Here is a 27,835-nt window from a genome sequence, read left to right as displayed (position 1 = left end):
CCTGAACGTGGGGGGCGGCCGGTGGGCGGGGCGGCTGGGCGCTCATTTCCTCCTTGGGCGCCATTTTGTAGCGCAGAGAATCCGCAAATAAAGAGCGGGCGGGAGCGGTACGTGAGGAAGCGCGGGGTGGGGGCACGCGGTGGTGACCCCGGCTCCGGAGCAGTGGTCCCGGTAGAGCCGGTTGCGGGCGCGCGCGCGGAGGTGGCGGCAGGTGTGAGGAGGTGGCGGCGCTTCGCCCCCGATGTGACGGGTGCGGCCCAGGCAACCAGTGTGCTGGGAGAGTGAGGCCTCCGCACCGCGGGCGGGAGGTGAGTGACCGCGCGAGCGCTCCTCCCCTCGGCCGGGCTCCCCCTTTCTCTGGTACCGCCGCCCTTCTCCCCCGCAGGAGGTAGCGGGGCCCTCGGCAGGGACCGAGCACCTCGCGGTCCCGGGGCGACCAACCCCGGCGGCTCCATCTCTCACCCCAAGTGGGGGGAGGAGCGGAAGCACTTAGAGCCATTTTGTGCGAGGCCGCGAGCCCGGCCTGGCTGCTCCGCTGAGATCCTCCTCCCCTAGCCTTCGGCTCCGCCACGCCCGGGCGCCGCCGCCGCCGCCGGGGCTCCCTCTGGGCGAGGGAGACGCGTTTTTTCTTTTTTTCCTTTTTTCTTTTTTTCCCCCCCTTCAGTTGAAGCTGAACGAGGACGGCCCGACGGGGCGGGTAGTGCCTGCCCTGCCAGAAGGGGGGAGGGGAAGGGGGTGGCAGGGTCTGTCAAACGTCTGTGACGAGCCGTGGGGTCAGTGGCCTGCAGCTGCGCCTGGCCGGGGACTGGCGGGGTCTCCGCGCAGGAGGCGGGGCTGCGCGGCAGCGGCCCGCCGTTGGGTTGGGAGGGGGTGCGGCCGCAGGACTCGGCTACGCGAGGCTCCTGACCGCGGTCGCTGAGGCTAGCGTGGAAACTTTCATAGGCCGGCATCTTACTCTGAACCTTTTTGTTTCGGGACACTTGAAGGCCTCGAGGGCTTTTCCCACGGTATGCTTTTTCATATCGTTGAAATAACTAGGAGTTACTTCAACTGTTGCTAGTAAAGCAGCACTTGAGTTATGTCTGGTATTACTTGATTGCCTTGTCTCTTAGCTCGTAGTGCTTGTTTTAATCTTTAAACTTTATGTTTTCTAAATGTTGTAGTAAAAGTTGCACAGAAAACTACAGTTTCTGAAATTAAAACGCACTTTCCCTGTTTCAGCCCTTTCATAGTTCAATTACTTTAGAGATTACAGGAGAATTCTTTTAGTGTCTATGATGGCCCCTTTTTAAGGGTGAAACACAGGTTTATATTGCTTATTGCCAGGAACGGATGTAGAAGTTGTGGAGTTTAACAGGTATCACTGCTCTGAAATCCTGAAAGTGCCTACTGAGGATAGCACAGGCTAAATTATTCATTGTATTAATTGAGAAGTGTAATCATGATAATTCCAGTCAGAAAATGGCAGTTCATCCTATTCTTGCAAAATATTACTGAACTGCTTAGCACAAGGGTCATCTGTCTTTCAGAGTAGGCACGTGGTGAGATGCATCTCTTGCTGCACAGCACTCCACATTACTCTATTAGACTCAATGAATGAATGTTTGAGTTGTAATAATATTGTTAATGTCTGTTGCATAACTTATCTGGTAAGCACAGAAAGAACTGAAGCAAATCACTGTGACAGCTAAGTGATACAGTAAGCCTGATGTTCTGATGCTTCCAAAAACACTGAGCACAGTGATAGAAATACAACCTATAGCAATAATGAACTCTTAAGCTGTTTGTAAGTTACTGTGGGTGCCAAAAAAAAAGCTGTTGCGTAGGAGTCATGAGGTGAAACTTGCACATACAAAAAGAACATGATCACTTAGCTGTCATAGTAAGAAGTTCAGATGTGATAAACCTAGGTTTCCAAAATAATACCTTACTAAAAATTTTCAGGGTATTTTTTAGTGAACAATTCTAGTCCTACAAGTGAAAGCAGGTGACAGTAAAACAATAACTTATGTAATGCAGTGGACTTTTTATCTTCAGCATGTGCATTAAAGGATTTTATCAGATAGCAGGGAGATGGCTTTGTTTTGTAAGTGGGAACGTGTTGGGCCTAGAGGTTAGAAGGGTAGTCTGGTTTGGTGCTGCCATGAGAAAACTGGTTGTGGGAGTCTTATGCTAGGTCTGGAGACGGGCAATAAGGATGGAGCATCAGCTTTTAATTTCTTTCGGTTGCTGTTGCAGTGGCACTCAAGTGTTTAGTTTGCTGTATACTGCTGAAGGGTTCACAAGCCAAGTCTTTGGAAAATTCATCTTTTTTGATACCTGTGTGTTCCTACTGTTTTTCTGACACATGATAATATCTGTTAGGTATGATTTAATCTAAGTGTATTTCCATGGGACATTTGAAAGGCAGATCTCTCTGTTAAGGACTTGAATCCTGCTGAAATCTTCAAAACTCCTTCCAAATACTGAAGGAGTTAAGTGTCTGAAAATCTTTAAGAAAATTGTAATGGGGAAGTAGGCCATTAAATTTAGGGGGCTGTGAGCATTTCCCCATATGATCTTAGTCATCCAAAATATCAGTTTAACTTGAGTTGAGCATCATTGGTTTGTATCGATAGTCTCTAATACATTTCATATTGCATTTAGTAAAAGTATAAAAGTCTTAAGTGGGAAGCTGCATCCAGAAGTTAAAGTTCTCTCATGTGTGAGAGAGTTGATGGTGGGGGGCCCTAGACCTCTTAGAGTAGAGAATCACTGAAGTGCCTGTGTGTTATGAAGATTAGGAACAGGAAGCTGACATTGGTCATAGATGCCTGTATTGAGTGTTATTAGCAACTTTTCTGTTCGTTCTAATGTCCCCCTTTACTTTATGAAGGGCTTGGAAGCCATTTCACCTGTGCACTGTAGGTGTTTAGTTGTTATTGTAGTTTTATTTGGTATAGTGCTATATACTGAATGTTAATATAGGTTGAAGGAGCTGTTGTTCACTTGGTATGCATTTATCTTTTTGACAGTGCTGATGCCCTTAGGTTTTAAAGAACTTTAATTAGTTTATTGGGTGATTTTTTTTTTTTTTGTGAAAATACCAAGAACTTTCTGGTATTTTCACAAAAGCACCCAATAAACTAATTAAAGTTGCGTGGGGTTTCTTTCCCCTCCAGCAATCACTTTTAAACAACTTAAATGCATTGTATTTGTGAAGCTAACTGTTTACAAGTGAGGAACTGGCTACATCTGTTTTCTGGTGTATTTACATGGCAAAAATCTTTTAAGCTTACAAAAGCTCAATGTTATGTACAGCTCTTCTGTTGGAAGGCATATTGCAAAAGATGCATGGCTCCAGCAAAGCTTGCCTTTGTTTCTTTTATGATCTTTGCGGGCTCTTTTTTAATAATCATAGTAATAGAAAATGTTTTCTGTCCTTTTGAAGTAAGGAAGCAAGTCCTGTAATACAAGGAATTGGGACTAATTAACATAAGCGTAATAGGGTTGTGTTGTGCTATCAACAGACAAGAGGAGTTGTATTTGATGGTGTGCTCAAGCCATTTGTTTTTTCTTTTCCTAAAGATAACCTAAAGGGTTTTAAAATAACTGCTTGACACTTTGTTTATCAAAATCTTAAAAGTAAGAGGATAAGTAGTTGGAAGAGCTTGCTGTCTTGACATTCCCTAAATATTAGTGGTAATGTTTCCAAATCATTTGCTTTTATTTCAAAGAGATAAACACTGAAACCACTGAAATAGTGGTATAAATTACTTTCTTCAAGTCCTAATTATGCTCTGCCTTGTGTATATGTTGAAAAAATTCAGTAGTTGTAGACAGATATCAAATGTCAGTTTGATCTAAAAACAAATATAGACAAAGTTAGATGGTTTCACCTTAAATAAGGAAGAGTTGATTGTTGATATTCTTTCAGACACCAAAAGAGCACTTTGGGTAGTTTTTACAAAGGTGTCTGATGACTTTGTGTCTAGATTACAATTGCAAAGTTGTCGTAGAGTTGCTTTGTACTCTGCATTGTATGGTACCAACATTTCAGTAATCTATTATCACTAATAAATAAAAACTTAAGGAAGAAGTAAAGTGACTTGCTGCATGCTTTATGGACCCTAGTAATGGCATTAAATAAAACTCCTTTTTTTCCTCCCCTCCCCCTTTCAGAGTTCACAATGACGAATGAAGAACCTCTCCCGAAGAAGGTATGTTTAAAAATACTTACTGGATTTTTTTTTTCCCCCTGTAGTCATGACAAGCTGTTAAGTTAACTTCTCCTTTTGCTCCATAGGTTCGTCTTAGTGAAGCAGACTTTAAGGTTTTGCCTAGAGATGAGCTAATCCTAAGGTAAAGTAACAAGCAGTTTTTCCATTGCAACATTTTAGTGAATTCTTAATGGAAAACATGTAACCTCTCCACACCGCCTGTCCCCCATTGCTTATAGCATCCTTGTTCTGATAACCTGTTCCATCCTTTTCATCATACAACTCTTCTGTAAAATTCTCCTTGTCTCAAATATTTTAAGAGTTGAGGACAAGTGCTTTTCTGAAGGAAACAAATCCTGGGCAGTGTTTTCTAATCCATGGGTAGAAATTGATTACTATTTTTTTTTTTTCTCACTTGCAACTTCAGAAGACTAGCTTGCTTATGTTCCTTGCTAGATAGCAAGTTAATTTTAAATGTCAGGAAACCATCAACTCCTTACTCCATAATGAGTTTTAGTTTTCCGTAGTCTACACAATTGTCTTACATATTCAGACTTTAAAGGTAAAATATGGTAAAGTGAAATTCTCACCTAAAACTCACACAATGGAGAGTCTGGACATCTTTTTCACCTTCAGGAAAGCTAGATGTCACCATGGAAAAGTTAACAGAATTATCATTTTCCTTCCCCTTGATTTTAAATAGCATTTATTACCCTCTAGTATGAATTTGTGCAAGTATAATCACATGAATAAGCTTAGAATAGTTAAGTGGATTGTATTTATAAACTTATTTCAACAAACTTGGAAGGGTGTTTTCTTTCCCTTCCCCTTCCATGTTTTAGCTAGCTAACTTCAAGAGTGAAGATAGTCTCCTTTAGATTTTTTTCAACTATAATCATGGCTAGTTCTGTGAGACAGTTCTAAGGACGTGTTCTCGGCCTTCTAAAAAGTTCTCACAGTTGTGCAGGCCATTGATTTGAAGAAATATACCTAAGGCACTTGGTTCCATATACCTGAATTTCCTGATGGTAAAAAAGGAACCAAGGAAACTAGGCATTCAAGGGTCATCTGTTTTATCTGCTAGAGTAGTCTGTGTGCATTTTGGTAAACTTTACCTCTTGGCTTCATGTACACCTTAAGTTGTTAGCATTATTACAGTATCTTGAGTTAGATAAAAATTGTTGTTTTATAGATGAACTGCCTAGAAAAATGAGGATACAAGTGCAGTACTTAATATATAGGATCAGCTACTCCCTCTTGCGGGCAAATTATCCTGTCAGTCAGTACTGGAGGGGCAGTCCCTTCCAGAGGAGTCAACATAGTCCTGCTTCATATGTTCAAAACTGGCTTCTGGCTTCCCACACCTGAGTATCTGGTTTTTGAGTAGTAAGATATAATGTCTTTAGCAGAAAAAGTGCTTCTTTGAGATTAGGTGGTTCAAGCCTTGTAAGCCTTTGTCCTTGTTTTTACACCTGTGTGCACGTGCATGCACTTCAAGCTTTCCCTGGAGAGTAGCAAACAGTCTTTAAAGCTAGGCTAATCCCTCCAGCTATGAAATTGCTATCAAAATATCAAAGCCTGGATCCTACACAACTTGCTTCCTGATCTATGGCTTGAAAACAAACAAAAAAAAGCTTCTGACTGTAATCATTGCCTGTAACTTGCATTGTATTGTTGCTGCTCTAGAAGAGAGATGAATTTCTAGCATGTATTAAAGTGAGAATATGATGGAACCTGCACAAGGAGGTAACATATATCAGCAGTTAAACTATCTTGATGAAAAGATGAGCAGTTTGTGACAGCGATGTTGGTATTGAATCTTCCTCTTAGCGTAGACGGAGGAACTTGCTGTGCTCTCAGAAAAGCTGCTTAATTGGTTAACCAATGACTGTCTCTCATACTCAGAAATAGAAACTTAAATGCTGTTTTGGCCATGTACATGTTTTTCATTAAACAGCTGTATGGATATTGTTGCTTTTTCTTTGTATTGGGTGCATGTTTAATGGATTTTTAGTAAGCTTGGTCTTATCTATGCCTCCATGTAAAACTAGCATTACTACTTTAACTGCTAACTTATTTTGTAGGATTATAAGCCTGATTGTAAAGATGGAATAAAATACAATATATGTTTATGGCTTAATAATTTATGTTCCAAGTCATCTATACTCTGTTCTGACATAGAAAAGCATGTGTCAACCACTGCTCAATCATCTCAAAATAAGACTTGGAAAGGGTTTTTTTGGCAAGCGCTTTCTTGGGGTAAATGTTTTCAAGATATTGGCTTATGTAATCTGGATTTTGGTCTTTTAGGTAATACATCTCTACAAATGGCACTGATTTTTCTATATACATATTTTAACTGTGTTTATCGGGTCCTGTGCCATGAATTCAAACTTCACTGTTCTTTTCTATAAAGCACATAAGTTTGTTTGCTTTTTAACTTCTGTTAACTGAAAGTGAGCTGGATCTACAACTTGAGAAGCCTCTGAGTCTGGCCTTCTAATTCTTTCTTGTCTCATTACTTGTAGCTGTGGACTCACTTCCTTTATTTCCCCCTCCCCCCAAATCTCTTCTTTAAATGCAGTAGTGACTTAGCTTGAACATATAGGAGCTGCTGTGGAGGAAGAAGAGCCAGGAACGCAATGAGCAAACGCTGTGGTTCATAGCTTGAAAGAAAAAACCTCTTCATCAGTATTGCCGTGATTGTTTAGCATAGTGGTTAGTCTGTTTTTAAAAAAAAAAAAAAAAAAAAAAAAATCTTGAGGTGCCCATATCTACATAAGCAGTTCTGGTGAAATACAGTATTTTTAGTCCTTGTTGAAAAGTAGTACTCTTAGCAAAGACTCTTAACCCAATGTGGACATAGAGCCGGTCCGTTCTGGAACGGCTTAAGTACAATCCATCCTCCCACCTCCAGAGTGCTTTGTCACTTATTCTTGAGAGAAAGTGGACCCCGAAGCTGGCCATCAAAAATGCATACTTCAGAAAAGTTAGCTGCCTTTGAGAGTGGAATTTATGGAGGTATTTTGAAGCCGTTGTTTTCAGTCTGTTTCTTGATAACAGTAACATTTTAGTTCCTTTCGTAACCTAAATCATACTTCTGAGTTACCTTCTAGTCCTTGTGAGACTGCAAGTGACCTCCTGAATGTAAATCAGTTTCAGGACTATCTCTCTAATTTTGTGTACAGATCTCTTTGCTCTGTAGCAACTTTCCAAGTAGCAGTTTAGTGAAAGTGTTCACGTTGTCAGTGATCTGCTGGCCGAATAGTGGTGTGAACCACCCTGGCAAAACAGATGGGGAAACTGATGCTGATCAAAACAGATTTGATAGAGGGTGGCTGGCTTGCTTTAACCTTCATCTGTTCCCCATTCTAGTTCACTGAGCTGTGCCAAACCCTCTGCAGGTGTACTAGAAGGGGTAATATGGGGCAAGGAGGAGCAAGACAACTCTTAAGCTCACTTAAACCAGTGCATCTGTTAGATTGTATGCAAGGTTATAGTCTGTGATAGGGGGAGAGAGAACAGTCTTTCTTGGCTGTTGGGAAGAAAGACTTCAGATTTAAGTCTAACCAGCAAGTCCCTATAAATCACTGATTTACTTTAATTAAAATAAAGGTATATTCAGATTCCTAAATAGGTGAACTTAACTGTTTTTTGTGTCAGTGTAAGTTTACTTATGCATGCTGGTGGCAGGAGTATTGCTTTCAAGTAAGGTGGAGTAGTTTCCCAGACAGGAGTTCTTTCCTCTTATAGTTGAAGATGGGCTGGTAGCAAGCTTTTACCTCTAAATTTTAATTTTGGCAGCACTTCTGGAAAACCTTTTGGTATATCACTTCAGGATTCTTTTTTGGACATGTTTGGTGAACTTCAGAATGTGTTCAGGGGCAGAAATCTCTTCCCTGAAGAGCCCAGAATGTTAGCTAGTTGAAAAATGTTTAAAATTCCTAATCTTTAGGAATAGTGTTTGTCTAGAGAGTTTTTCATAACCAAATGTCTTTTATGTGTTCTTACAGTGTCTTACGGGGAAGCTATGTATTTATGTGCAAACAATTACACTGTGTATGAGTTGTTCGGATTAAAATTTCTAATTGAATCTGAAATAAAGATGTATTCCAACTGTGGCAATGGTGACATCAGTGAGTTGACATTTTTTCTAATTAGTTATTGTTTACAGTAGGGCTTAATAGAGCCTTCATATTTTGTGTGTGTGTGTGCACGCCAACTTAGGCCTGAGAATCCTTCGGAAACACTGGAGTTGAGCTTGATAGCTGGGAATTCTAGGTGATACTACACTACTATTAAATTAGCCCCTGCTTCTGCTGTTTAGCTTAACAGGGCATGATCCCATCACTGAGCAAATGCATCATATTACTTTTCTACAAACTTCCTGACCTTGCTACCTTTTTCAAGCTCAGCCTGAACACTGAAGTGTGGGAATTTCATGTAATGGGAATACAAGCTCACCTCATCCTCGCTTGTCAACAACTGGGAGTTCATGTTACTGGAAGAAGTACAGAAGCAAAACTTGCACATGGGGATTTGGTTATACAGCTTAAGACCTGAGTTGCACATCTGGAAATCCTGCCCTTTATTTAGGTTAAAAACAGATTTTCTTTTTTAAGAACTGTTCACTTAGAATTGTTACAAACTCTACCACCATTCATGCGGTTACTTGGGACCTAAAGTGCACAATTCTACATCTGTCCCATTTCATCATAGAATCATCTGGACTCCTTTGCCATCCTAAACATAATAAAGTAGAAGAAATACAAAGATGGATGTTAACAATGTGTGGAGTTAGAGCATTAAAATTGTTATCACTTTTGGCAGCTTCAGTTTTTTTTAAAATTACTTCTGTGATAGTTCCATATTTTACTTTTTATTTTGAAGCTTCCAGAAACTACACTAAGGATAACTTAACTTCAGCTTAGAATTCGACTTTAGTTCACCTGTTAATGATCTGCGCTACTACTGTCAATAAGGGGAAACAATTACTCAGTGAAATAAGCTGGAAAAAGTCTTTAGCAAATGGATCATTAAAGGCATTTACAGAAGTAGTTACCACAAGAAGTTATAAAAGGTTGCAATGCATGTAGAACAACAGTATGTAAAGTCTTAAGTCAGTTAATACATGTTTAAACTGAAATTAAGTTTTTTTCTGGGCCATCCACAGACTTTTCTTAATCTTTCCAGTATATTGGAATGCTTTCCTTTCTGCCCTTAGCTATTGTTCATGCATTTAGGGGAGGGGGGAAATGTTTTGAGATGCTTATCCTCAGGATTACTGAGAGCTTAAAAAAAAATATTGACAGCAGATAAAACATCACAACCCCGTGTTTGACTGAAAAGGAATGAGTAGGCTTTTGTTTATTTTCCTGAGCAAGTTAATTGGAAGAATGGTCTACTTCATCTTGTGAATGCTTTTAAATTTCAACTTTTGTTGTTTCACTCCCTGCTTTGATACTTTTAGCCTATTTCAGAGTTCCTATATCAATGATAAAAAATCCTATTGCGTGAAATAATTTTTTTTGTCTTTGCACATGCCAGTTTTCTGGTTTACTTGGAGTGAGATGAAAATTAGCTGAGTTACTAGAAGAGAAAATAGTTTTTGAGTTCTTCTGTAGTCATCCTAAAATTGTTGAAATGGTGGTGTGCGAAACTGAAGTTGCTATGGTAGAGAAACTTCAAGTTTTAAATTTGATGACTTGATGGAAGAATTTTGAGTTTGTCATCTGTGATGATCACAAAATTGATTCTGTACAATTTCGTAAACCTGTTTGTAGATTAATTACTCTAGTCTTGACCAGGTTTTGCCTGTCTTGACAAAATCTTGTACCATAACTAATCTTGTCTGAAGACTGATCGTTTGGGAGGAGTTGGTAGGCGTCTGTATTATTAGGTCCTTACCTTGATCTAATACACTTTCCCCCATGCCTTTTCTTTCCTTTCAGGAGTTGGGTGAGTTCCTACTGAACTATTAGCATTTCTTGAGAGGTTACTTAGAGGTATTGCTGCTAAGTTTTCTGGTCGCCATATGCAACCCATTTTCATTCCAGTGCTGGTCTATTTAACTTCTGTGTGAATTAAAGCCCTGAAACACTCCTTATATAGGTTTTTCAGTGTTATCAATCAGGATGTCACAGTTTCAGCTGAGCCATTGTTTTCAGGTCTGTGGGACGTAACTTAGCCAAGTAATCTTGCAACTGTATTTGAAGACTAACTTTGTTATTCTTTTATGTAATTCTTTCATGCAAAAACTAGGATTTTTCTTCTTAGTTTTACTATATAGTAGCTTGTTTCAGTTTCACTGTTTTGGGATTGACGTCTGAATTAGTGTTGAATTTTTGCCTCTGTCAGCATTCCTTTTTTGTTTCTATATCAGCATTTCTTTTTAGAGCAAAAAGATGATAAAAGATATGATGCTTTTCAGACTCCTTAATGAGCAGCTTGAATTCACTAAACCAACAAAAATAATCTAGAGTTTGCATTTATTGTTTTGCATTGAGATACTTTTGTTCTAGTTTAGTGAATTAAAACAGAGTGAACTGATGGGTCTGGCATGGAGTAGATGGAGAGAGAGAGAGAGTAGTTGGAGGGAGGGAGTAGAAACCTTCCCCTTTTCATAGGGGTACATTGTTAGATCAGTTCATTTCATCTTGTGGAACTGTATCATTGTGAGGAAAGTATGTAGTTAGGAACAAAATGCATCTTAAAAAAAAAGGTCACTTCATTATGACTTATTTTTAGGCAACTATCCTGCGAACTTTGTTGGGAAGGCCTGTCATCCTCAGCTTTACTGCAGATTTTGTTTGCTACTGACTTGATGGGGTACATTAAACATATCATTATTTTAAGTGTGGGGTTTCCCAACCATGGAATGCATGTATCGCTTTGTGAGCATGCCTGCAGTTATTAAACTGGCTTCTGGTAAATGAATATAGTCAGCATATGATCTTGGTTTGAGTGAGATAGAATAACTAGTTAGCCTAGGCTTAGCAACTTTTAGTGTTCTGTTGTTATATACTTGAGCTTGCTTTGCTAATCACTTGATGATTGGTGTAACCCTAATGCGGGCTTCTGTGGTCTTTGTTATATGGTTTCTGCTACATAATTTAGTTTTGATTGTCCTGCTTTGAGGATGAGATGGATTTTAGGTATTTCACGTATACAAAATAATGAATGTTTGATCTCAATGTTTGTCCAAAATAACACAGGAAATTTTAAGATGTTAATATTAAGTAGCAATGCACAGCTGTGTCTTTTTTTTTTATCCTGCCTCCTTTTGAGGTGCAAGGTGAAATTAAATGCTTTTATGTTTAAAAGTAACATTTTCAGAATTGTCATTTATCAAATTACGTAATTCCATACTATGAAAATTTAGGAACTAGCTATCTTTAATAAGATTCCAAAAATTCTTTTTCTCTTCCTCTCTGTAATAGGTGGAAGCAGTATGAAGCATACGTGCAAGCTCTGGAGGGCAAGTACACAGACCTGAATTGTAAGTTTGTCAAGTTCCAAAATGGTACAAGTACCTTAATTGTTCATATAAGTACAGCGTTCAGATAATGTCTTTATTTGCTAAAACTGTTTTGAGATAATAGGTAATAATCTAGATAGCATATATTATTTGTCAAAAGACCCCATGTTTTTCCTAGTGTTTTCAGCCATTTCTAGTTTTCAGCCTTTTCTATTTTTTTTCAGCCATTTGTTTTCCTTTACAGATCTTACATGGCTGCTAAAAAGTCTGGTTTTGCATCTGTAGGATCAACTGTACCCAGGCTGCTAGGGGAAAAAAAGCCCCAAAACGCAACCCCACACATATGTTTATTTTTAGGACTTTTCCCACAGCAGGGAAAAATTATCCTCTACCAAAATAGCTTATGAGTATTTTTACAGGGTTGGAAACCAGATGGGAGAGGGGATAGTTTGTAGAGGTCTACCATGAGTCGTGAACTAACTCTTGATCTGATTAGGTAATTTAACTCAACATTTGATTATTCATTTGTATACTGTAGTCTCTCAAAAGAGAGGATGTAGGAAAACTTCATCTTATTCTCCAGTGAGAAAAGCAGACTGCGTTCTGGAAGTGACCGAGTCGCTAATTCTAACCCGCTTTTAGTAATTGTTTTGGCAGCTCGAGAATAACTTTTTCCTGCTTTTTCCTGCTTTCCACTCATGTTTTCAGTCTAGATACCCAAGTCTTGGTACTACTGTTTTTAAAGGTTTTTTTTTCTGTCAGTTTGAGTGGTTGTCCTCTCTCTTTCCCTCTTGCATCCCTCATCTTCTGCCATAGTGTAATGTTTGAGTTTTGGAGAGAATAAAATATAGCATATGTAAGCAATTAATTTCATTCTAAGCTCAGGCTATCGTAATATAGATAATTTGTTGTAACATTTCCAGTTTCTCCAAGTTCAGAACCTTTAATACAGACTTCAGTAATCAGTATTACTGAATTATCTGCAAAGAAAAATTTATAAATGCTTGTCCTGAAGCAATTTTTATTTTCTTAGTTTATATTTAAAGCAAATCATTCTGATTTAAAAGAAATTTATTATTCCACCTTTCCATCATTTTATATGTGACAAGTAGCAGAATAAATATATACTGTTTGTATTGAGCTGCTTGCATGTGTTCCTGCTGACACAATTAGGAAATGTCCTGTGCTACTTTCCTGTATTCAAGTTTCATATATAAATCTCTTTATAAATGTTCATGGATCAGAAGAATTCTTCTAGTTGCGACTGAACTGCTATTTCTGAAATTCTCTAATGTCTCGCTGTTTGGTCATGGGGCGTTGAGACCAGTTTGAGGATTGGTCACAAATAGCAGCACCGTTTTAAAGACTGAGGAACATCATTTGCCAGAATATTGACTTCCCCCATCCCCAAAATTTCGCTAGAATAGCAGGACAATTCCGTCTTTGCCAGTCTCGGAATGCCAGTGGTAGTGGTGAAGGACAGAGTAGCGGGTTAATTTAGCACTTTAACAAATAATTCCTATAAAAATGTGGAAACATTTTCAAAAATTAGTAGAAAGTCTTAGGGAGGAGCCAGAGAGACGTAGTTAAAGCTAATTTTTCATATTCTGATCTTTTGATTTTTACTTATTTATACTTATTTAATTTATGCTTATCTATTTTGCTTGTTTACTATTTATAAATTAGTTTGATTTCCAGATTTTCTAGTTGTCTTTAAACAACTGTTTATGGAAGGATGCTATAATACATGCTTTTTTGTTTTATTACTTGCATTAGCTAATGATGTAACGGGATTGAGAGAGTCTGAAGAGAAGTTGAAACAGCAACAGCAAGAGTCTGCCCGAAGAGAAAATATTCTGGTGATGAGGCTGGCAACTAAAGAACAGGAGATGCAAGAGTGTACTGTAAGTATTTAGAGAGGATGAGTGTTCAGACTGTTGCAGAAAAATGCTTGCTTTAGACTGAGCATGTACCCATATACTATTTATTTCATAAACTGTTTATAGCATCCCATTGTCTGTGTCTAAAGAAATGACCAGGACACTAAAGTTTAAATATTTCACTGAGTTAGTAAAGATCGTTTTTCTAATTTTGCTTTTTTAATACTGCTTGTTTTAGCTTATTTTTCAGCAGCAACTGTGCTTGGAAGGACTTTAGCTCCAGAACCATTGCATGGGTTTGCAGCAGTAGCTAACTCTTGCATTAGCCATGCTTACTTTCTTATGGCATTTCTCAGCTGTACATATTTACAAAAAATGTTACTTCTAGCTATCAGTGGGCACAGGAGTAAATTTAACTGAAGCCTAAGGATAAGACTGAGCTTTTTTTTTTTTTTTTTTAGGTGCTTATAGGCAGGTGTTTATGCTGGATATGGGTAAACGGGTTTTGCAGGTCTCCACGTTCATTGAGTTAGGTAGCAAAGTGTAACTGTAGAGGGAAAATGCTACTGACTTTTCAGAGGGAGTCCTTTTGAAGTTTAGCAGATCTGCTACTCGGGGTTTCTAATGTTCTTTGGATGCTTTTTTATTCTTCCTGTTTCCTTCCTTAATTTTTATGGATTTTCTGTGTCTTCCTTTTTTTGTGTGTTTAGTTTTGGTTTCTTGAAACTGTCTTTTGCCAGTTTGCACTTTTCTGTCTATTTTTGGATCACGCTATTCTAATGTCATTTGACCTGCTTCTTTAACTGGCAGGTCAGAGAGAAGACTGTAAAATGCTGCTTGATGCTAATTTGTGTAAACTACTCCTAAGAGCTGTTCTTAAAAATATAAGTTCTGTGCAAAGCTAATCACTAGCGTTGTAGCATTCCTTCTGTTGTTTTGCTCTATTAGCCTCCTTTTTTTTCCTGTAAGTTTGCAGAGCTGTTAGATATAGCGGTGTAGGACTTGACTCTTAAGAGCAATGAAAGCAATGAGTTAAAATCATAATGTGACATTAGTCTGTAGCAAATATTGGTATGAAAAAAAAATGAGAGGATAAAACTTGTTTTGCAGTGATAAAGAATGAATCACAGAACTGCTGCGGTTGGAAGGTACTTCTGGAGATCATCCAGTCCAACCTCCCTACTCGAAGCAGGGTTGGTCAGAGCAGGTTGCTCAGGGCCATGTCCAGTCAGATTTTGAATATTTCCGAGGTTGGAGACTCCACAGCCTCTCTTGGCAACCTCTTGCAGCATTAGATCGCTCTTGCAGTAAAAAAGCGTCGTCTTATGTTTAAATGGAATTTTATTTTTGAATTTGTGCCCACTGCCTCTTATCCTTTCATTGGGTACCACTGAGAAGAGTGGCTCTGCTCTCTTCCCTTCACCTCCTCAGAAATCAGGTGTTTGTACACATTGATCAGATCCACCTGAGCCTTCTCTTCTTCAGGCTGAACAGCCACAGCTCCTTCAGCCTCCCCTATATGACAGATGTTCCAGGCCCTTAATCATCCCTGTGACCCTGCACTGGACTTGCTCCAGTATGTCCATGTCTCCTGTACTGGGAAGCCCAGCACTAGACCCAGCACTCCAGCTGTGACCTCACCAGGGCTGAATAGGGGGGAAGGATCACCTCCCTCAACCTGCTGGCAACGTCCTTCCTAATGCAGCCCAGGAAGCATTCTGAGCCCATGAAGATCTGTATTGGTACTATACTAGAGCGCTTCTCTAGTAGCAGCAGTACTATATTGCTCTTGTTTCTTCTACTGATAAGACCTACTGTGAGGAACAGCAGTAATAAGGATTGTTTTTTCTCTTGAACTTTTGAGCATAGACCTGAAATGATAGATATTTAAAAAATCAAATGAAATGTAGGGATTTTTCACCAAGTACAAATTTGTTGACATTTTTCACCTGTCTTTCCCCATATTTCTAAAAGAATGACATAGACAAAAACTTCAGATGTTTGACTATGAATTCTGACAAAATCTTGATGACTGTATAGCATTTTTGTTTACAGTTTGTTTACAGCTGTGATGCATAGGCCTTTTTGAACATCCTCTTTGAAAAAAACTTCTAGGAGTTTGTTTTAATTTCACATTATGTTTAAAAAAAAACTCTCTCTCTCTCTCTCTCTCTCTCTCTCTCTCTAAGCTAGCTCAGGTTTTCCAAGTTGTTGACACACTCAAAATATTTTATCTCTTTCATAAAAGTAGAAAGATACATCTTGGAAGAAGAGAAAAAAACTATTATGAAGATAATATTGGCACGTTAATGTTTTCAGGCTGAACGTGGATAGTTTGAAGAAGTTCTGGAGGAACAGTTGGCAGAGTTTGTTTTGTATTCTTAAATGATATTTTTTCAGTGAGGTAACAGTAACAAAATAAATCATGTTGGGAGAGATGCAAAGCTAAACTATAGGTTGCTCAGTCATTTGGTAAATGAACAAAAAGTATTCACTATATCCTAATGTATTTGAGATGTCTAATTTTTAGAGTCCACAAAATAACTTTCCTTAAACTCTTTAGTGTAAAGTTAGCCATGTTTTATAATTCATATTTAAACGTTGTAAAATATATAAATGATAGTGTCACTGGTATATAAGCCTTTAGTGTTGACTATCACAGCTTAATTTGAAAGACAGAACATCTAGAGTGTCAAGTTTCCTAAAACTACTGGTAATTAACCATTTGATACTGATTGTTCATAATATTGTCAATGTATTGTCAGGACATGCTTAATACTTAGAAACCTACCACACTCAACTCTTACAAATTTAAATGGATAAAAAACTAAAAAAGACTCACCAAACTGAAATGTAGTAGTTGAAGGACACAGGTGATTTTTCTAATTTCCAATATATAAAACATTTTACTAGTTTAAAAAAATACTAGTTCTATTTTAAAATAGGATGTGATAGGCTTTGTCTTAGTTGCCATTTTCATTTGTACATCTTCTTGAAAAAGGTAAAAAACAAAACAAAACCGCACTTAGCTTATAAAAGTCACCAGTTCAGTTATTCCTGAAACTTAGTAGTTATATATGTTAATGTAGCAGTCATTGTCCTGATACTCTTGTGAAAACAAGACGGTGGTTTAATACATAGTTATGTTATTGGGCTCTATGCTGATTCTAGCAGCAGAATGGATTTTGGAGCGGGGTGGGGAATAGAAGCTTATTGATAGTCTGACTGGTATTGCAGACTTATTTTGCATAGTTTAGGGTGGCTAGCTAAAGGGCTAGATGGGAGTTTACGGGTTTAATACCTCATCTGCCCCAGTGTCAGCAAAAGCCTTTATAGTATCTTTCCCCTGGCAGGAACACTCCTGCACCCCCCAGAAGAGACTCTTTTTGTAAAGAAGGTGAAGGTGAGGTAGTGGCTACTGTTCCTACACGGAGGTTTATTTCTGTCAGAGAAGGTACTGAAGGAGTGATTGCTACTGCAGGGGAAGGCCTCAATGCCACTGCAAGGCTGCTGTTGGTCTGTAAGCAGACAGGCAGTTGGGGAAAAGCTATCTGAGAGGCAAATATTTCCATCTCCTCCATGGAAAAGACGAATGGAAGCTTTCTGTGGCTGCAGATGAACCACAGTGCCTAGTTAGTCATTGGTCTTAACCTACTTATGGTTTGAGTTACTGTTTTGTTGTGCTTTTTTTTTTTCTCCTCATCATTATCCTGTTTCTTCCCTTCTATTCCTTCCTTAAAGGGAGCATTTATAATTGTGCTTATTTAGATTGTTGGCATTTCCTATTAAGATCTTGATTTCTGTTTAATTATTTTTTATGTCAGAGGGTGTGTTCTGTGGGGATGTCTTTAGACATCTTCAACTAAAAGGATTCAGCTGTTTCCAAGAAAATGTGAGAAGTGGAGTTGAAACATTTCTGTCTTAACAAAGAAACACCATCCAAACAAACAGAAACCTACACAGCAAAATACCAGCTAGTGTGTGCTTTCATGTTTGAGAATATGAACAACAATAGTTATTTTAGGTGTTAGGTGAAGGCATGTCAAAATCTGGCATTAGACATCTTTTTTTCTGTATTTCCAGTTCTAGTTTGAGGTGCAGCTGTTGGACCTGAAGGCAGGTGAACTCTTTTGCTCCTTACCCCTTGGAATACAGAGGGGAGGAGAGAGACAGCAGTCTAAAAATAGGTTGGGAACCGTATTGCTGTAGCATAGTTCTGTTCCTGGAATAAGTTACCAACTGGAGTGTCTACATGTCTGCAGACATCTGTTAAACTAGCTCTTTTACCCTCTACTAGTGCTGGTCCTCATAAAGAATGCCACATTGTTGAAATAATCCCGTTAGTCCAAGCATCAGAAAGTTGAGTGTTCCTTTTATATTTCTTTCTAGATATTTAAAACTACTTCAAAAATATTTATATGTAAATAGACAAAGTATGAAGGTTGTTTCAAAAACTTTTTGCAAGTAGTTAATTTTTTTATTTTTATATCAAATTAATGTGAAGTTAATTTGAAATATTTCAGCTCTTTCGATGACTTTGAAATCACATACTTGAAATAAAATCCAAGAATTGGTGCTACTTAATATGTAAATTATATCTTCCTAAATTGAGAAGTGACTTGACCTGGGAGTCACCACTGCTCATCTTTAAGATAAAATGTTTATACTTATACTTTCTCTTCACTGTTGCTGTGTGAAAGACTCCACAAACAGAATAAATTGACCATACAGGAAAGTGATTGAACTGGACTGTACCTTTGACTGTGAAGGTCAACTTGTCCTAAGCAAGCTGTACGTGTGTTGGGGGGAGACTCTTGCTCTGTCCCTCAGTCCTGCTGGTAATGTCTTATACTGTTTATCAGTGAAACTAAATGCAAGGGTCTGTTGCTCTCCATCGAGTTGCAAGAATGTATGTAGCAGCAGGCAAAACCCCTGATTTTTTATTAATATTTCTTTTTAATGTAATGTTATGTTTACCTCTCTTTACCTGAGAAATGTGATGTATGTACAGGGAGTGTAATAAACTGAACTTTAGAATGAACGTTTTCCATGTAGGCCAATGTGATTTTAGTGATTGACTGGATTCTAATCATTTGCTATTTAGTAGCCTGTTCTATGATTGCGTGCTGTGATGGAATTAAAATTGAAGCAACGGGGGCGGAGGGGATTCTGCTTAAATACATCGACGTTTTGACTAACAAATGCTATATTTAAAAGAAACAGTCTCGGTTATTCCTTGTGAAATATTGATGACTAATTGTAAGTCTTTTGGGTTGTGCTTATTTCAAGAGAATCTAAATCCAAACAAAATCTGTTTAATTTATGTTGATATTTCTTAATTTTCTGAATGATTTTGGTTTAAAGGAGGGGCAAACTCACACTATAAGTGATTATAAGCCAAACAGGTTTTTTGGCAAAGGCTAAATAAATCTTAGTAGTTGCTTTTAAAAATTGCTTGGACCATTAATGTTGATAACTTTCATTGAAGTTGCGTGGAAATTAGCATTCTATTTTAAGCAGACAAGTCTTTGTATGTACAGATTTTTTTCGAAAGAATTTAGGCAGTGTACATTATAATGCTCCCTTTCTTTTACCAGTCATTTCTTTTGCAAATGTAAACTGACATCTAGAAGATTAAATTTGAAGCAAAAGATTAAAAAAAAAAAAAGCAGCCTTGAAAGTTTAAGCTGGCGTGGGGAGAGATTTGGGGAGTATGCATATTAATAGGGAGGGGGAGTGGTTCTTTATCTTCATGTTAAAATATTGGAGGGCAAAGCAAGCTTTATTAATATTAATCTTTGGAATAACTATTTTTTAATTATGGAATTTCATAGATTATAGAATTGTATTTAGTGATGCATAAATAACATTTTTTTTGTTTTATGCAGAATCAGATTCAGTACCTCAAGCAAGTCCAGCAGCCTAGTGTTGCCCAACTGAGATCAACAATGGTGGACCCAGCCATCAACTTGTTTTTCCTAAAAATGAAAGGTGAACTGGAACAGACTAAAGACAAACTGGAACAAGCCCAAAATGAACTGAGTGCCTGGAAATTTACGCCTGATAGGTAAACAAAACAAATACTCCCCAGTCAAGACTTCCCTGACAGTCCCACTACGAGAATGCTATGGTGGGACAGCCAAGTACTCGTTTCCACACCAAGACTCAGACGTTTTGAGCCAAAAGCCACATTCTTATACTGTCCAGCTTGTAATGCTTAATGTAAAACTTACCAGATGAACCTTGTGTTTCAGCTTTTTTCTCCCCCTTTGCTTCAGAGGCCTGACGGCGTCGGACTATTCTGAAGAAATGGCCATCTCCGAAAAAAAATCCTTTCTAGAACGTGTAGACATTTGCAAAATTGTTCTATTTGAAGAAAATAGAGGGAAAAACAGAAGTCTTAAGTCTGTGGCACACTGTGTCTACAGACAGTTTGGAGGAGAGAGAACCTAGAGATTATAAATCATGAATTGAACATGTAAAATTCCCGTAAAATGTAGAAGTGGAATATGCTTCGCTCTTAACCTTGAGCCTAGTGACTTAGAGACACTGTAAGTCAGTTTTGCCAATAAGACTGTGGACTTCCTGCTTGTTCACTGAACTGCTGGGTCAAAACTCAATGAGATGAATTTTGCATTAAAGAGTTTATTTGCTAACCAGTTCTGAATAGCCACGAGTGCTATTTCATATCACGTCAGTGCTAGTGTACACATTTGACTGTTTAGCATTTGGGCTCTGTAACACTTGGCGGAGCCTTAAGTCAATGTTGCTAAATCATGAACTGTTCTCTGGATGGTTGGAAATACTGTGGGCGCCTCAAAATTAGGACTGTACAAAAATGTACGTTCTATCTAATTGCAGGTGTAAAATTGTTGGAAGCGACATATATTTGATCACAACTAGCATGTATAAGTGAAACTAGTTGTGTTAAGTATTTCACTGCATGTTTTCATGCAGCAATGAGAATTTTTCAGTCTTCTGAGAACTGATCTCAAATGCTCACTACAGAAGGCACACACAATGGCAACTGTCTTCAGTGTTGATGGGATATTTTTATTCCTTTGTACACCTGTTTTTTTTTTTTTTGTATTGCACTTCTATATAAAATGTGCCTTGAAATAGTTGTAATATAGTTCAAGGAACACTACTGCTTATGCTGTTGTATTGTGAAACTCCTGGGATGAACGAGAATTGAACAGATTGTTATTTCTGAATTGTCTCGTTCTCTGAAAAAAGGGAAGACAATATTCTAACAAACCAAAAACCTTAAATGCATGCATTTTCCTGGGTTGAATCAGTGAAAGGAGCCATTGCTATTCTGTTGATGCCTCTGTTCTGTTGTCCCAAGTTGCTTGCAAGAATAGCAGTCTGGGACAGCTGGGAGTGCATGTCTGAGGTGTGTAAAGTGAAATGCAGACTTGATAAAGCATTTGTGTATTTTTTATTTTTATTTTACTTTTTTAGCAAATTGAGGTCTATCTAGAAAACTACAGTTTTGATTTCCAAAGCAGTTGTCAATATTTCATGACTGTAGAAGATTCAGTTTTAAATTTTAAAAAAGAGGTCCAGCTTTCATGGAAGGTGATGAACTCAACCTGTTTCATTGGTAAAATGATGATCTTTATTAAGATAGCATTACATATTTTTCAACTCAGAAGTATCTTAACTGTTTGTGCTTTAGATGATTAATATGGAAAGGAAGAGTAGTGTTCTTATGCAGCCTTATTTTTTGCATGAGTAATGGCTTACAGCAAAAGAAAAACCTTCAGAGAAACTTTATTTTTAAAAAAGGGATAACATCTGGAATGATTTTGCTGTAGCAGTATCTAAGGTTTTAATGATCTAGCATCAAAACAGAGGTAAGACTTGCATTAATAAATTGTTAACGTGTTATCAAGCTGTTTGTAAAATTTACTATGATGTGCGAACAGAGGCAGCTGTTGGGGTTGTTGATCTGACATGCCATGCAGATTGCTTGTTTAACTTGGAATTCAAAAAATGACTTAATACGTTTAGATACTGGTTGTTTGTTTGTTTATTTATTTATTTAAGAAGTCCTCAGGCTCTAAAGTTACATGTACAACTGAGGAGAGACAAGTAGCCATTACCACCTTCTTGCAAGCAAAAGTATCAAAGAAAATTTTGTCACTTTTGTAGCTACAACTTTCCTTGATACTTGTCATATAATTGAGTCCAACTGTGGTGAATGTACGTAATACATATGTGCAATAGCTGGAATGCAGAAAACTAGATTTATTTCCTGGTAAATAGAGGCTGTCTTCAAAACTGGGTTATAATTTGATTGATTTTTATTTCTGGAGAGGTGAAGAAATGATGACTCACATGTAAAGGATCTACAGGATTTTTCATCTCTCCTTTCCTGCCCTCATCACCCCGCCCCCAATATTTGTCCTTCCTCATATGCAGCTACTCTTATTTCAAGGCACCTGACCTAGTTTTTGAAAGAGCTAATGCTCCTATTCAAATCTCTAACTGGTGTTCAGAGGTAACATGTTGACTGCAACCCTAAGCAGTATCAGTTCTGGACCTTAACCATAGATAAGGGTGTACAGCATAATCATTGCTGATGTCTGGAGCAGAAAATAAAAGGGCGTATAATCAAAGGAATGGCTCTGCTAAGCCATTTTAACCATCATTGAACATACAGTATGCACTTGAATTAAAAAGATAAAAGAAACAATTTGCAGAGAGCTTACTATAAAAAAAGTAGTCTTTTGAAATTTAACCACTTATATTCCTACAGGTTTTGTTGCATGTGTATCAAGTGGATTTGTGAAAACTTTGCCAAATTTAGCTTTACAGCTAATAGGAGTTATTTTAATAGTTGCTGAATTTGTCACTTGTGCATGTGATGTCTTTTACATAAATTGCAAGGGGAGGTTGCTTGGTGCTGCACTAGTTCAGAACATCTGGAAATCTTGATGGGAAGAAATAGCATTATAGGTAACTATGCAAATTTCTATACAGGTAATAAATATTTTACATTTTGGCAGGAGTTAACATGAAGAAATTAATGGGATTCTAAAATTGTCCCAATTTTAAGGTAACTAGTACTTGCTACTACAGTTTGACGTTGTTTTGTGAAGAGAAAAACGTTAAATGACGTAAGCATTGTGAACTTCTTTAACTTGTAGTGATGATGAATACAGTAACAGGAATCTGCAAGTGACTAAAAATCATTGCATGTCTGCCTAAAAGCTTTTGGGATATGCCACACTGCTTATTTCCAAAATGGTCCTACTTTACAAAGAATGAACATCTTAAGGAAACGTTTATCTTAAATGTATTACTTGGATTGTATTAGGTCAGCACAATTTAAACGTCAAGGACCTGGCATTGGACATCACATCGAGAAAGAGAACAGTTTGCTGCCTTTAGCAGAGTTGCAGGCTTCCAGGACTTTACACAGCCAAATTTCTTCTGGAGCAGCCCATCTGAAAGATTTTGGGAGAGTCAGTCGGAAAATGTTAAATGGGGCAGAGCTGGCAGAACTTAAAAACTGTCTGAGGCTTGAATGCTTAAAAGGGGGCTGATTAGGAAATGTTTATATTAAATTCTTACTTCTCGGTATTTTGGTTGCAGGAGAGAACCGTGGCTCTGAATCATAGTAGCAGAAATTCCTGTTATACTCCTTTAATCTTCAAAATCTCTTTTCGTCTTTGTCAATTGTTTAAAACAACTTTAAGCTGACCTCCTTGGTCTTGTAAAGAAACACAAGTCCTGCCAATGAATTCACAATAAACCTGCTCAAGTCTTTTTTTTTTTTTTTCCTTCCCTTAACAGAGCTTACACTTCCATAGAAAAGAGGACAGCTTTATTATGTTGCTGAGCCTCATAAAAAGAGAACTATTTGTGGTTGCTGTCCTGACTTCAGCAGACCAAGGATCTTAGAGGACTTTAGCTCTTACTTTTTTGGAGTCAGCTGTATTGCCTATATATTAATTTGCATACTACTTCCTATAATGCTTTTACAATGCAGTTTTTATCATGAAGATTAAAGATGTGTGATTAAAGAGAATATATCTTGTCAATTCAAAATACCTTTTCTATCTGATGTTTCCCACTTATTTCAGAAATTGGACATCCTAAAGCATTGCTCTTGATCTGAAATGTGGCCATTCTAAATGAATAGTAATGTACTTAACTTTTCTTGCCAATTTTTAGTTGCATTGTACTTTCTCCTCACTATGCAAGATGTGCACAGGAAAAGCTGACTGAAGGAATCATGAAATGGACTGTGTACGCTACTGTAAAATATATAAATTGAGAAACAGACACTTAAATTTTTAAACAAAAGTACTCAGATAACATCCAAATGACCATCTAAGCCTCTCAAAGAAAAATGGATGTCGCTGTAAAAACGAGCATGGGATTTTCATGTTTTCCCCAAACCAACTTTCTTCTCTTCACCTATATGTAATTACTAAATTATACAAGTACAATAAAGGAAGAAGCTTTTTGTTTGTGTATGATTCAGTTTACACATTTTTATGCTGTCCTTGATCTTTTGAATTACAAGGCACATCTTTAATCAAATATTTAACTCCATTGAGAATCAGCACATGCAAGGTTGTGCATACTGCTAATCCAGATGTTAGTGTTAAAAAAGAACAATATGCTCATTCATATTTACAGTAATAAACTTGCCTTCCACTTTATGGGACAGCGAGAGAAGATCAACAGACATTGGAACAGCCTGTGGTAACTATAGGGAGACTTTCTGCTATGACAATTATGTTGAGGCATAATGTTCCTTGAATTGTGACATGCAGAAATTGCATCTCCTTTTTGTCTATGATTGTGATTGAGGAAGATTACTGAAGGTTTTATATTCATTTTGTGATAGATGGCTCTTTCCTTTGCAGCCAAACAGGCAAAAAGTTAATGGCGAAGTGTCGAATGCTTATCCAGGAGAATCAAGAGCTTGGAAGGCAGCTGTCCCAAGGACGCATTGCACAGCTTGAGGCAGAGTTGGCTTTACAGAAGAAATATAGTGAGGAACTTAAAAGCAGTCAGGATGGTAAGGGATTTTTTTAAGAAAATGGAAGTTGCCTTGCACTACTGCTGGCTTAATTTACTGATGATGCAGATACTGTAAATTCTCCTCTGCTAGAATGAAAGGGCGCTGTCAAGTAAAACATGACAATTTTAAGTCTTCACTGGTTACCTTAATTGCAAAATCAAAAAACGAACCTAACCTTTGGGAATTGGTGGGATTTGCAGCTCCAACAATGGGGGGGGGGGGTTGAATTTGAAATTGCCAGGCTTTTTTATTTTAGGACTTGTTATTTAATAGGGAATGTTTAGACTGCACACATTATTGGTGAATTGATAAGATCAAAGCTGTTAAAGCTGTTAACGTTGCACGAACCGAAGCGTGCACTGAAAACAATGTTTCTTTGTCATCTGTGACTCATTTTGAGTTTATTTGGGGGGGGTGGTCTTAGCAATGTCTAATTCAACAAAAATGCACTTTTTGCTTAAATAGCTCAGCTGGCAGAAAATGTTCCATTATTGTATTCACAGTCCACATTGTGCAGCATTGTGAACCTGAATTGGAGGTACCTGTAAATTCTGACCTCTTGCATAATTTAAATGGAGGAGAAAATTTTTTTTAATTTCCAGATTTTCAGTTGAGAGTTCAGGATAGATAGTTCTTAATCTCTGATTAAAATTTGGCTTTTTGGTACTGTTACACAATAGGTTAACCGCTTATTACAATAAATCTTGGGACATGAGCTCGTTATTGCTTAAACCTGAATATATTTTTGTTTTACAACTGAAAACCGTAGGACAGCACAAATGTGTTTTGGCACTGCTTAAGTCTGATATATCCTATATTTTGAAGGATAGACTTTTTTGCTGTAGAATCATCTTTTGTGAGAAAGTACAGTATAAAGTGATATATAATAAGAGTTCTTAAATGGTTTTCTGTAATTGCATTAACCATGGTTATTTTGTTGAATAGTTAAGTTTGTTTCCTAACTACTGTTTACATAATGCACTTCATCTAAATTAATCAAGTTTTAATTGAAGCAAGTGTGGACTTTCTTTGAGGATATCTGCTCCAGAACGCAGTATAGTGCAGTAAGCTGCAGAACAGTGTGAGATGTGTTCTTAGTCCTGATTGTTTCTTCCCTTCTGAAACAAATGTAGTAGAGCAAAGTTGTGAACAGACAAACTGTAACAATACTACAGTACCACTCTTGCTTTCCCAATGAATATTTTTTCTGTAGCTGCAAGAACACTTTTTAAGCTAATATTATAAATTCTTAGTAAGCGGTTTGCATTTTATTTGCTCTCTCAGGTTAATGTGCAGTTGAGGACTTTGGTTCAGTGTTTCTTTTGCTGTTTCGCGTTTGTTCTGCTCCAAAATGCAGTCCCCATTGAAAAGTCTTTTCTGTGTACATAAGCAGCGCTAAAACCTCTGTGGAATTAGTAAACAACTTTGCTGATAAAGTCAGCAAAAATCTACCTTTTCTTTTAGCGTCCTGTTAGCCAGGATTAAAAGCAGTAAGAATTGAAGCTTTCTTGAAATGTGACTGATGCCTTTTTCTCACTGAATAGGTTTTTGTATTCAGACCTACTACATACGGCCCTGTGGTTCATGGTTGCTTTTTTAGTGTTTCTGCTAAGATTTTTGCACTCAAAAGTGCAATCTGTTTGCACGTAGTCATTGTTTGAATTGAGCTCTCTTCCAAATATCCTCCTTTCTTGCCCAGAAATGAATTTCTTCTCATTTAGTGTTTTCCTGTAGTCTTCTCTTGTACTCTGAATAGCATTATAACAAGTATGTAGATGATAGTTTAGAATTTTCTCCTTCAGAAGCAGAATATCAAAGATGGTGCAGATCTGATGACTGAAAAAATGGGTCTATTGGAAAAATTTCAGCATGAAATGTTGTTACTGGATTTTAATTGTCTTGCCTGAGACTCTATATATGGGCTATTAAGTATTTGCAACAAATGTGTTTTCTTTATATAGAATTGAATGACTTCATCATCCAGCTTGATGAGGAGGTAGAAGGTATGCAGAGTACCATTCTAGTTCTTCAGCAGCAGTTGAAGGAGACTCGCCAGCAGTTGGCTCAGTATCAGCAACAGCAGTCCCAGGCCTCCACCCCAGGTACCAGCAGGACTCCCTCTTCTGAGCCTACAGACCAGGGAGAGGCTGTGGGTAAAGACTGCAGCCGTCTGGCTAACGGACCAAGTAATGGTAGCTCCTCCCATCAGCGGACGTCTGGGCCTGGATTTTATAGGGAGGGTAGCAGCACGGAAGATGACTTCCCGGCTTCTCCAGGGAATGGTAATAAGCTGTCCAACCACTCTGAAGATAGAACTGGTAGAGGAGGTGGTAGCTACATAAACCAACTCAGTACTGGGTATGAAAGTGTAGACTCTCCCACTGGCAGTGAAAACTCTCTCACTCACCACTCAAATGACACAGACTCCAATCATGATCCTCAAGAGGAGAAAACAGTGAGCATGAAAGGTAACAGAACTGTGGGTTCTCGTCATGTCCAGAATGGTTTGGACTCCAGTGTAAATGTGCAGGGTTCAGTTTTGTAACATTTTTCTGCAGCATTTTTATACAGTGTCATTTAAATTGGGAGAGGATACTGTCCAGAAGCCGTTTAAATTAGTGCATACTTGTCACAATTTTGCCTTTTTGTGGGTTTCTTTTTGCTTCAATACCTCTGCCACTTTGGAAATTTTAACAGTTAATTACGTTGAATGTTGCTAAAAGGACGTTTGTGTAGCTCAAGTTATTTTTATATGAGTTAATGTGAAGTTGAAATGGAAATTATTTCCACAAAGTATAACATAAATGATGTCTGTACAAATCTGTGTATATCTAGAACCTGTGCTGTGTAAGGGCATTCTTACTCATACTGTTATACTTACACCACCTTCAAGAATTGTCATAATAGCTGTGGGTTTATGACTGCCAATTTTGCCCAGTACAGTAGTTTTATCACTAAAAGATGGACGTACTGAAGGAGTCCTGTAGTAGTTTCAGTGTAAATTACAGTTTTTCCCACCATACATCTGTGCATTTTCTCCTTAGGTGACCGAATGTTTATGAATTGTGTGCATAGTTACTCAGTTTTTAAGAACTGTTGTATCCTGTTTATGCATATTGCTCTGTGACTCCAATATTATCTTACCTGTACTGACCAAACCTAAATAAAAACTTTTAATAATGTAATTTCCTTATTGTTCTGCATTGGTTTACATGGCTAATCTGTATGCAGTGTA

The 27,835-nt window shown here is 37.8% G+C and overlaps 1 protein-coding gene across 3 annotated transcripts; it reads left to right on the top strand.

The window, feature by feature from the left end:
• The first annotated feature begins 7 nt into the window (after nt 1-7).
• WTAP (WT1 associated protein) lies at nt 8-27,785 on the top strand. 3 transcript variants are annotated; one of them, XM_068938855.1, is made up of 8 exons: nt 8-308; nt 4,162-4,199; nt 4,286-4,341; nt 11,639-11,697; nt 13,453-13,580; nt 19,445-19,623; nt 24,443-24,597; nt 26,562-27,785. In XM_068938855.1, exons 2-8 carry the CDS (start codon nt 4,170-4,172, stop codon nt 27,143-27,145), a joined length of 1,191 nt encoding a protein of 396 aa, XP_068794956.1. In that variant the 5' UTR covers nt 8-308; nt 4,162-4,169; the 3' UTR covers nt 27,146-27,785. The 3 variants fall into 3 exon arrangements, with proteins under 3 accessions (XP_068794956.1, XP_068794957.1, XP_009686635.1); XM_068938856.1 differs by having other exon boundaries at nt 28-107; XM_009688340.2 differs by lacking the exon at nt 8-308 and adding an exon at nt 833-1,007.
• Nucleotides 27,786-27,835: the final 50 nt, after the last annotated feature.

This window comes from Struthio camelus, chromosome 3 (genome assembly GCF_040807025.1).
Source record: "Struthio camelus isolate bStrCam1 chromosome 3, bStrCam1.hap1, whole genome shotgun sequence".
NCBI classification, from domain to species: Eukaryota; Metazoa; Chordata; class Aves; order Struthioniformes; family Struthionidae; genus Struthio; species Struthio camelus.
The sequence above is the reverse complement of the archived record's forward strand: the minus strand, read 5'-3'. Positions and strand labels throughout refer to the sequence as shown.